The 12,040-nt window shown below is 43.5% G+C and overlaps 1 protein-coding gene across 1 annotated transcript in view; it reads right to left on the reverse strand.

Moving 5' to 3' along the window:
- LOC106563868 (short transient receptor potential channel 4) overlaps nucleotides 1-12,040 on the reverse strand; it is a 116,454-nt gene that overhangs the window by 35,246 nt on the left and 69,168 nt on the right. The window contains exons 7-8 of the mRNA XM_082957585.1: nucleotides 613-798; nucleotides 110-260 (exon numbers count right to left, since the gene is read on the reverse strand). Coding sequence (XP_082813711.1) covers nucleotides 110-260; nucleotides 613-798 — 337 coding nt within the window. The remainder of the gene's footprint in view (nucleotides 1-109; nucleotides 261-612; nucleotides 799-12,040) is intronic.

The following is a 12,040-nucleotide window of genomic DNA, read 5'->3' on the forward strand; positions in this document are numbered from 1 at the left end:
CCCTCTCCACTCACCCAGTACACTGGGCAATATAACCCATTCCTTCCACCCTCTCCACTCACTTAGTACACTGGGCAATATCACCCATTCCTTCACCCCCTCCACTCACCCAGTACCCAGGGCAGTATCATCCATTCTACAGTAGTAGGTGCTGGCCCCTGTCTGTCCGGTTCTGTAGTCACTATATGCTGTGATGCCAGCAGGAGCAGGAACAGAAAGGTGAGGTAGGATGCTGTGTGGCAGATAAACTTGATGAAGGGCTTCCTGATGGGGGAGGAGGAAGAGGAGAGGGGAAGAGGAGGAGAAGGAGGAAGAGAGGGAGGAGAAGAGGGGGGAGGAGGAGAGAGGAAGAGAAGGAGGAGAGGGGAAGAGGAGGAGAAGGAGAGAGGAAGGGGTAGAGGAGGGGTGGAGGTGGAGGAGGAGAGGGAATAGGAGGAGGGGGGGAGGGGGAGAGGGGGAGGATGAGGAGAATAATCATTATTACTTTATTGTCTAATAGAAATTAAACTTCCATTTCGCTCAAGTCAGACCTCAGGATTCAAACTGGCAACACTCCGCTTTCCTGCCCGCCTATCTAACCAGCAACCTTCCGGTCACTAACTGGTAGTCTACTTGCCTGATGAAAAGTCCATAGCGGCTCTTCGGGGCTATGAGGTAGCAGAGGGAGAAGACAGGGAAGAGGAGGCTGAGGAAGACACAGGTGAGGAACTTCCCTCCCCAGTGACGACGTCTCCAGCCTGGGAACTCATCGTACCAGCGAGACGCCAGCAGCTGCTGACAGTTGGGCTGTGCTACAAACTGGAGGGAGAGGGGGAGGAGGGGGAGAGGGGAAGGAGGGGAAAGAGAGAGAGAGGGGAAAGGAGAGAGAGAGAAGGTGGGGGAGAGGGGAGGGAGGGATAGAGAGGGGAAGAAGGGGAGGTGGGAGTAGGGGGAAGGGAGAGAAAGGGAGGGAGAGAGGGGGGAGGAGAGAAGAAGGGAGGGAGAAAGGAAGCAAAAGGAAGAGAGAATGGGTTTACATCAACATTAGAAATACAGAACTACAGTAAGTCAGTTTACAGTAAGGTATTGTTTGACTCTATACCTATGACAGAGAGGATCTGCTGTGTGTTCCGTTTGGTTCCAATTCCATCTGACAGAACTCCCACCAGAGTTCTGGAGATTCGACAAGTGGAACTCTCAACTGAAGCACCTGTCAAGCTGAAGCTCATGCTATATCTGTCTAACATATAGGGAAACCATGGCAACAGGTACACTCAGCTCAACTCTACCACATTATGAATTAACTGACAAGACTGGCGCCTCTTGAGACAGAAGCTGGGGTAGTGAGGATATGATGAAGTGAGGGAAAGGGCAGAGTCTGAAAAGGCACCCTATTCCCTATATAGTGCACTAGATTTGACCAGAACCTATGCCTTGTGCGTTTTTGGATGCACCTTAGGACATGGTGCCATTAAAAAAGACAGCAAAATGGCCAGTTTTACCTAGTGTTGATTGTTCAAGGTAACATTTCTAGTGTTGAATCAGGTGTTAAATTAACTCTGTAAGTATTACATTAATCTAACTGCACTGTCCGACGGCACCCCACATCAAAATATTTTTCCACTGGCACAGGATTCATAAATTTACAAATAACGATTAAATATTCACGTACTTTTTGAAAATCTTACCCTGATTTGTCATCCAAAGGGTACCAGCTATAACATGTAGTGTCGTTTTGTTAGATAGAATCCTTCTTTATATATCCCAAAAAGTCAGTTTAGTTGGCGCCATTGATTTGAGTAATCCACTCGTTCAACAGGCAAAGAAAGGAATCCGAAAATCTACCCCTAAACTTTGTTTCAACAAGTCAAAATACATTTCTATTTACTCCGCAGATACCCTAAAATATAATCAAACTATAATATTTCTTACGGAAAGAAGTATGTTCAATAGGAAAGCGATTTTAGCAGGTGCGTTCTGTCTTCGTGGCGTGCACATACGCGAATTTCCAAGACTGTGTCCCTCTACTAAAACGAATTGTTCTTCTTTGTTTTGGAAGTTACAAGCCTGAAACCTTGAACATAGACTGCTGACACCCTGTGGAAGCCATAGAAAATGCATCCTAATATTCAGCATGCCTCCCATTATATTCTCATACATTAAATTAACCTCTATGGGCTAGGTGGGACACTTGCGTCCCACCTACTCAACAGCCAGTGTAATCCCGTGGTGCGATATTCAAATACTTCAAAAATGCAAAAACTTCAATTTTTCAAACATATGACTATTTTACACCATTTTAAAGACAAGACTCTCGTTAATCTAACCACACTGTCCGATTTCAAAAAGGCTTTACAACAAAAGCAAAACATTAGATTATGTCAGCAGAGTACCCAGCCAGAAATAATCAGACACCCATTTTTCAAGCTAGCATATAATGTCACATAAACCCAAACCACAGCTAAATGCAGCACTAACCTTTGATGATCTTCATCAGATGACAACCCTAGGACATTATGTTATACAATACATGCATGTTTTGTTCAATCAAGTTCATATTTATATCAAAAAACAGCTTTTTACATTAGCATGTGACTAGCATTCCCACCGAACACTGCCAGTGAATTTACTAAATTACTCACGATAAACGTTCACAAAAAACATAACAATTATTTTAAGAATTATAGATACAGAACTCCTCTATGCACTCGATATGTCCGATTTTAAAATGGCTTTTCGGTGAAAGCACATTTTGCAATATTCTCAGTAGATAGCCCGGCATCACAGGGCTAGCTATTTAGACACCCAGCAAGTTTAGCACTCACCAAAGTCAGATTTACTATAAGAAAAATGTTATTACCTTTGCTGTTCTTCGTCAGAATGCACTCCCAGGACTTCTACTTCAATAACAAATGTTGGTTTGGTCCCAAATAATCCATTGTTATATCCAAATAGCGGCGTTTTGTTCGTGCGTTCAAGACACTATCCGAAAGGGTAAATAAGGGTGACTAGCATGGCGCATTTCGTGACAATAAATGTGTAAATATTCCATTACCGTACTTCGAAGCATGTCAACCGCTGTTTAAAATCAATTTTTATGCCATTTTTCTCGTAAAAAAGCGATAATATTCCGACCGGGAAATCGTTTTTTATTACAAAGAGAGTGAAAGTAAAAGCATGCTATCCCCTCATGCACGAGCCTCAGTCTAATGGCCCTCTGATAGAGCACTTGCCAAACGCGCTAATGTGTTTCAGCCTGGGGATGGAATTACATCGTTCAGCTTTTTCCCGCCTTCTGAGAGCCCATGGGAGCTGTAGGAAGTGTCACGTCATGCCAGAGATCCCCTGTATTTGTTAGAGATGATCAAGGAGGGCAAGAAATTGTCAGACAGGCCACTTCCTGTAAGGAATCTTCTCAGGTTTTGGCCTGCCAAATTAGTTCTGTTATACTCACAGACACCATTCAAACAGTTTTAGAAACTTTAGGGTGTTTTCTATCCAAAGCCAATAATTATATGCATATTCTAGTTACAGGGCAGGAGTAGTAACCAGATTAAATCGGGTACGTTTTTTTATCCGGCCGTGCAAATACTGCCCCCTAGCCCCAACAGGTTAACAAGAATTTAAGCTTTCAACCGATATAAGACACTTGTATGTACCTAAATGTTTAATATCCATCATTTTAATGATTATTTATTTGAATTGCGCGCCCTCCAGTTTCATCGGAAGTTGTCCCGCTAGCGGGACGCCTAGCCCAAACCGGTTTTAACTAATTGAAGAGGAAATAACAGCAGTTACAGTACAGTAGACTAGAGGATGAATAATGATACCCTGATCTGTTTCACCTGTCTTTGTGCTTGTCTCCACCCACCCCCTCCAAGTGTTGCCCATCTTCCCCATTATCACCTGTGTATTTATACCTGTGATCTCTGTTTGTCTGTTGCCAGTTTGTTTTGTTTGTCAAGCCTAGCAGCATTTTTCACCTTGATCCTGTCTTCCTGTTTTTTAGTTGTTCCGGTTTTGACCATTTCAGCCTGCCCTGACCCTGCCTGCTGTTCTGTACCTTGTCACACCACCCTGGATTATGGACCTCTGTCTGCCCTGACTCCAAGACTGCCTGCTGTTCTGTACCTTTTCATCTCTGATCTAGATAACTGACCTCTGCCTGCCCTTGACCTGTCGTTTTGCCTGCCCCCTGTTCTAGTAATAAACTTTTGTTACTTCAACAGTGTCTGCATCTGGGTCTTCTCCTGAAACATAATTGATAGTAGTTACAGTAGAGGATGAATAATGACAGTAGTTACAGTAGAGGATGTGTAGTTACAGTAGAGGATGTGTAGTTACAGTAGAGGATGTATGATGACAGTTGTTACAGTAGAGGATATATAATGACAGTAGTTACAATAGAGGATGTATAATGATAGTTACAGTAGAGGATGTATAATGATAGTAAAAGGAAAGACTATCCACAAATTAACTTTTAACAAGGTATACCTGTTAATTGAAATGCATTCCAGGCGACTACCTCATGAAGCTGGTTGAGAGAATGCCAAGAGTGTGCAAAGCTGTCATCAAGGCAAAGGTTGGCTAATTTGAAGAAATCTCAAATATAAAATATGTGTAATAATGTGTTTAACACTTTTTTGGTTACTACATGATTCCATATGTGTTATTTCATATTTTCCATGTCTTCAATATTATACTACAATGTAGAAAATAATTGTAAAAAATAAAGAAAACCATTGAATGAGTAGGTGTGTCCAAACTTTTGACTTGTACTGTATATTTTCCAGAATCTGACACTTCTCGTTCTAATATTTATATATTACTTAATTCCTATCTTGTATTTTTGGGATTTACTTGTATTGTTTTGTATTGTTAGATATTACTGTACTGATGGAGCTATGAACATAAGCATTTCCCAATACCCGCGATAAGCTCTTCAAAATATGTGTATGCAACCAATACAATGTGATTTCATTTGATTACTACAGCTGCATAAAAGCACTACATTTAGGGGGAGAAGGAGGGAAAAGAAGAGAGGAGAGAGAAGAGGAGAAAGAAGGAAGTGGAAATCAACTTTTATTAACAAGGCTCACTGGCTATTGGCTAACGGCCTAGAGGTGACTGGCTATTGGCTAACGGCCTAGAGGTGACTGGCTATTGGCTAACGGCCTAGAGGTCACTGGCTATTGGCTAACATTCTAGAGGTGACTGGCTATTGGCTAACATTCTAGAGGTGACTGGCTATTGGCTAACGGCCTAGAGGTCACTGGCTATTGGCTAACGGCCTATAGGTGACTGGCTATCGGCTAACGGCCTATAGGTGACTGGCTATTGGCTAACGGCCTAGAGGTGACTGGCTATCGGCTAACGGCCTAGAGGTGACTGGCTATCGGCTAACGGCCTAGAGGTGACTGGCTATCGGCTAACGGCCTATAGGTGACTGGCTATCGGCTAACGGCCTATAGGTGACTGGCTATCAGCTAACGGCCTATAGGTGACTGGCTATCGGCTAACGGCCTAGAGGTGACTGGCTATCGGATAACGGCCTAGAGGTGACTGGCTATCGGCTAACGGCCTATAGGTGACTGGCTATCGGCTAACGGCCTATAGGTGACTGGCTATCGGCTAACGGCCTATAGGTGACTGGCTATTGGCTAACGGCCTATAGGTGACTGGCTATTGGCTAACGGCCTATAGGTGACTGGCTATCGGCTAACGGCCTATAGGTGACTGGCTATCGGCTAACGGCCTATAGGTGACTGGCTATTGGCTAACGGCCTAGAGGTGACTGGCTATCGGCTAACGGCCTATAGGTGACTGGCTATCGGCTAACGGCCTATAGGTGACTGGCTATCGGCTAACGGCCTAGAGGTGACTGGCTATCGGCTCGGCCGGTGACGGCACGGCCGGCCTAGAGGTGACTGGCTATCGGCTAACGGCCTAGAGGTGACTGGCTATTGGCTAACGGCCTATAGGTGACTGGCTATTGGCTAACGGCCTATAGGTGACTGGCTATTGGCTAACGGCCTATAGGTGACTGGCTATTGGCTAACGGCCTATAGGTGACTGGCTATTGGCTAACGGCCTATAGGTGACTGGCTATCGGCTAACGGCCTATAGGTGACTGGCTATCGTCTAACTGTCGATTTAGGGACAGATAGCACCGCATTTTGCTTTGTGCTTTTTCTTGTCTTTCCCAATTAGTATTTTAGTTTTGTTTCGACTCTTTTGTCATTTGTTTTGATCTGATGGATTGGATGCTCTCTTCTCTCTCTCTCTCTCTCTCTCTCTCTCTCTCTCTCTCTCTCTCTCTCTCTCTCTCTCATTCTTCTCTCTTTCTCTGTTTAACTTTCATCTCTGTATCTGTCTGCCTCTTTCATCTCTGTATCTGTCTGCCTGTTTCATCTCTGTATCTGTCTGCCTGTTTCAGTCTGCCTGTTTCATCTCTGTATATGTCTACCTGTTTCATCTCTGTATCTGTCTGCTTGTTTCATCTCTGTATCTGTCTGCCTGTTTCATCTCTGTATCTGTCTACCTGTTTCATCTCTGTATCTGTCTGCTTGTTTCATCTCTGTATCTGTCTACCTGTTTCATCTCTGTATCTGTCTACCTGTTTCATCTCTGTATCTGTCTGCTTGTTTCATCTCTGTATCTGTCTACCTATTTCATCTCTGTATCTGTCTGCTTGTTTCATCTCTGTATCTGTCTGCCTGTTTCATCTCTCTATCTGTCTGCCTGTTTCAGTCTGCCTGTTTCATCTCTGTATATGTCTACCTGTTTCATCTCTGTATCTGTCTGCTTGTTTCATCTCTGTATCTGTCTGCCTGTTTCAGTCTGCCTGTTTCATCTCTGTATATGTCTACCTGTTTCATCTCTGTATATGTCTACCTGTTTCATCTCTGTATCTGTCTGCTTGTTTCATCTCTGTATCTGTCTGCCTGTTTCATCTCTGTATCTGTCTACCTGTTTCATCTCTGTATATGTCTACCTGTTTCATCTCTGTATCTGTCTGCCTGTTTCAACTCTGTATCTGTCTGCCTGTTTCATCTCTGTATCTGTCTGCCTGTTTCATCTCTGTATCTGTCTGCCTGTTTCAACTCTGTATCTGTCTGCTTGTTTCATCTCTGTATCTGTCTGCCTGTTTCATCTCTGTATCTGTCTACCTGTTTCATCTCTGTATATGTCTACCTGTTTCATCTCTGTATCTGTCTGCCTGTTTCAACTCTGTATCTGTCTGCCTGTTTCATCTCTGTATCTGTCTGCCTGTTTCAACTCTGTATCTGTCTGCCTGTTTCATCTCTGTATCTGTCTGCCTGTTTCATCTCTGTATCTGTCTGCCTGTTTCAACTCTGTATCTGTCTACCTGTTTCATCTCTTTCTCTGTATCGGTCTACCTGTTTCATCTCTTTCTCTGTACTCTCCTGAACGTGCATACAACCTCTCCTTAACGTGCATACTCCCGCTCTTCTCCTTCTCTGACCTCGTCCTCCTCTATTTCTCTCTACCTAGTGCATCTGTCTTTGAAAAACCTCTCTCTCTTTGCGCTCTCTTCTCTCATCTATCGCTTCTCTCTTCACACTCTCTCTCTTTGCACTCTCTCTTCACTCTCTCTCTTTTTGCTCTCTCTGTCTTTTTGCACTCTGTCTCTCTCTCTTTTTGCTCTCTCTCTCTCTCTTCGCTCTCTCTCTCTCTGCTCTCTCTGTCTTTTTGCACTCTGTCTCTCTCTCTCTTCGCTCTCTCTCTCTTTTTGCTCTCTCTCTCTCTCTCTCTTCACTCTCTCTCTTTCTCTCTCCTCTCTGACACATACACATATGCACAAACTCAAAATAAATCCTACACATTCATCTCAGAGAACATTTTGTCTTCCATCCTCAGAAAACACCATTACGGTGCGCTACAATCTAATTCTCCATTTTACCCCTGTGGCCACTTTCCTCTTTTCTCTAAGGGGAGAGAGCTCCAAATCACAGCAGTCATATATTATCGTTGATTTACAGAGAATCAGTTGTATTAGGTTATGGAACATGTGTGTGTGTGTGTGTGTGTGTGTGTGTGTGTGTGTGTGTGTGTGTGTGTGTGTGTGTGTGTGTGTGTGTGTGTGTGTATTGGGTTATAGAATATCATGTGGGGAGCAGTACGTGTTTTGTCTTGTTCAGTGAGCTCTGTTATGTACTCTGATGTGGAGACAGAAAACACATTCTCCACAGTCAGTCAGATGTCTGGATGAACGAAGGGGCCTGCAGATCAGATCTTCTGTAGTGATGTAAGTTATAGAGGCTCTTCATGATGCCTCAACTGAACAGATATAAACTATACCATGGTTTACAAGAGGATATGATTTTCATTCTCTTCATCATCATCATCATCATCACCATCATCATCTTCGTCATCCTCACCATCATTATCACCATCATTATAATCCTCACCAACACCATCATCACCGTCACCATCAGCATCACCATCATCATCATCACCCTCATTATCATCATCACCCTTATTATCACCATCATCATTATCATCATCATCACCCTCATTATCACCATCATCATTATCATCATCATCACCCTCATTATCTCCATCAGCATCACCATCATCATCACCTTCGTTATCATCATACTCATCACCCTCATTATCACCATCATCAACACCACCCTCATTATCACCCTCAGTATCATCATCACCCTCATTATCATCATCACCAACATCAAACCACCCGCATTATCTCATCATCATTTACATCATCATCACCTTCATTCTCATCATCCTCATCACCCTCATTATCACCATCATCGTAATCACCATCAGCATCATTATCACCATCTTCATTATCATCACCCTCATCATCATCACCACCATCACCACCGCCATCATTATCTTCTATCGTGTTGGCCCCGGAGTCACAGACCACGGAACTGAACCCAGCAACACAGTTACCATGGGAACCCAGAGGAGAGGAGATGCCTATCAAAGTCAAGACCGGGGAAAGGTTGGACTGTGTACCAAATGCCACCCTATTCTACGTATATATAGGCCCTATGGGCACTGGTCGAAGGTAGTGCACTACATAGGGAATAGGATGCCATTTGGGACGTAACCCTGGTCATATCAACACCCTCTAATCCTAGAAGTGGGAGAGAGAGGGGGAGTAGAAGGGGAGGGAGAGGGAGATGGAGGAGAGAGAGAGGGGGAAGGAGAGAGAGGAGAGAGAGGGGGGGAGTAGAAGGGGAGGGAGATGGAAGAAGGAGAGGGAGGAGAGAGGGAGGGGGAGGGGAAAGGGAGGAGGGAGATGGAGGGGGAGGGAGAGGGAGAGGGAGGAGAGAGAGGGGGGGGGAGTAGAAGGGGAGGGAGAGGGAAGAAGGGGAGGGAGGAGAGAGGGAGTAGAGGTATGAGGGAGATGGAGGAGAGAGGGAGTAGAGGTATGAGGGAGATGGAGGAGAGAGCGGGGGAGGGATGAGGGAGAGGAAGGAGAAAGAAGGGGAGTAGAATTGGTAGGAGAGAGGTAGGATAAGGGACAAAGGAGGAAAAAATGAAGAGTGAGGGGAAATAGGAGAGATGAGGCAGAGAGGGAGAGAGGGAGGGATATCCGAAATATGATGGCACTGGGTAATAGCTTATTTCAGAGCGCATTGACCAACTACATTAATGTTTCACAGTGCATTCAGAGAAAACACACAATCCCAATTCAACTTTTGTCGGAAGGACGCGGTGAGGACATTTAAAAGAAGTCCAAAACTGCTGAGCAGCCCACTTTTAAAGAATTTGATGGAACAGACTGATTCCATTACATTTTCTGTCGTTTCTCAACAAAATAGATTTCCATTGAGTTTATCACAGCTTTATAATTGACTTTCATCAGAGTTTACACTACAAGTAGGGCGGCAGGAAGACTAGTGGTTAGAGAATTGGGGCAGTAACTGAAAGGTTGCTTGACTGAATCCCCGAGCTGACAAGGTAAAAATCTGTCGTTCTGCCCCCTGAAAAAGGCAGTTAACCCACCGTTCCCTGGTAGGCCGTCAATGTAAGTAAGAATTTCTTCTTAACTGACTTGCCTAGATAAATAAAGGTCAAAAAAGAAGAATTAGTCAGAGTGTGGACCTTCTGTTCCCATCCTACAGGGGGCAATGTTGAGCCATGTTAAATTGATATTGATGGGATGTTCTTTCTGTGGCATGGTACCAAATACCCGTTATAGTGCACTACTTTTGATCAGGGCCAATAGGGCTTTGTTAACAAAAATAGGGCACTATTTAGGGAATAGGGTGCCATTTGGGACTAACAATTTGTCAGAGGTGGAGGAGGAGGAGAAGGACGTACAGTTCTTCAAATATTGAACAAAGGCAGAACTCTGCATGAGAAACTACAAAGTGAATCCTCACAAATCTCTTACAGGCACCCACCCACCCACACACCAATAGAGTTCCAGCCTTGGTGTCTCTGTTATAGAGAGAGATTTGCAAGATGTCTGACCTGTTGCCACAAGGACCAGTGATGCACAAACACCCAGATACAGTTAAAGTGGGAAGTTTACATACACTTAGGTTGGATTAAAACTTGTTTTTCAACCACTCCACTGTAAGTCGACTAGGACATCTACTTTGTGCATGACACAAGTCATTTTTCCAACAATTGTTTACAGACAGATTATTTCACTTATAATTCACTGTATCAATCTTCCAGTAGGTCAGAAGTTTACATAAATGAAGTTGACTGTGCCTTTAATCAGCTTGGAAAATCTCAGAAAATGATGTCATGGCTTTAGAAGCTTCTGATAGGCTAATTGACATCATTTGAGTCAATTGGAGGTGTACCTGTGGATGTATTTCAAGGCCTACCTTCGAACTCAGTGCCTCTTTGCTTGACATCATAGGACAATCAAAAGAAATTAGCTAAGACTTCAGACCTCAAAAACAATTGTAGACCTCCACAAGTCTGGTTCTTCCTTGGGAGCAATTTCCAAATTCCTGAAGGTACCACATTCATCTGTACAAACAATAGTACGCAAGTATAAACACCATGGGACCACACAGCCATCATACCGCTCAGGAATGAGACGCGTTCTGTCTCCTAGAGATGAACGTACTTTTGTGCGAAACGTGTAAATCAATCCCAGAACAACAGAAAAGGACCTTGTGAAGATGCTGGAGGAAACAGGTACAAAAGTATCTATATCCACAGTAAAATGAGTCCTATATCGACATAACCTGAAAGGCCGCTCAGCAAGGAAGAAGCCACTGCTCCAAAACCGCCGTTAAAAAGCCAGACTATGGTTTGCAACTGCACATGGGGACAAAGATCGTACTTTTTGGAGAAATGTCCTCTGGTCTGATGAAACAAAAATAGAACTGTTTGGCCATAATGACCATTGTTATGTTTGGACGAAAAAGGGGGAGGCCAACAAACCTGACTCAGTTACATCAGCTCTGTCAGGAGGAATGGGCCAAAATTCACCCAACTTATTGTGGGAAGCTTGTGGAAAGCTACCCGAAACGTTTGACCCAAGTTCATCAATTTAAAGGCAATGCTATCAAATACTAATTGAGTGAATGTAAACTTCTGACCCACTGGGAATGTGATGAAAGAAATATAATGCTGAAATAAATAATTCCCTCTACTATTATTCTGACATTTCACATTCTTAAAATAAAGTGGTGATCCTAACTGACCTAAGACAGAGAATTCTTACTAGGATTAAATGTCAGTAATTGTGAAAAAATGAGTTTAAATGTATTTGGCTAAGGTGTATGTAAACTTCCAACTTCAAATGTAGTTATTTTTCTTAAACTATTTGCACATTGTTACACCAATGTACATAGCCATAATATTACATTTGAAATGTCTTTATGCTTTCAAAAACTTGTGAGTGTAATTTTAACTGTTCAGAGAGAGTAGAGAGAGGGAGCGAGAGTACACTCAGTGAGCATAGCCTTGCTATTGAGAAAGACCACCGTAGGCAGACCTGGCTCTCAAGAGAAGACAGGCTATGTGCACACTTACCACAAAATGATGTGGAAACTGAGCTGCACTTCCTAACTTCCTGGCAAATGTATGACCATAT

This window comes from Salmo salar, chromosome 11 (assembly GCF_965601325.2).
Source record: "Salmo salar chromosome 11, fSalSal1, whole genome shotgun sequence".
Taxonomy (NCBI): Eukaryota; Metazoa; Chordata; class Actinopteri; order Salmoniformes; family Salmonidae; genus Salmo; species Salmo salar.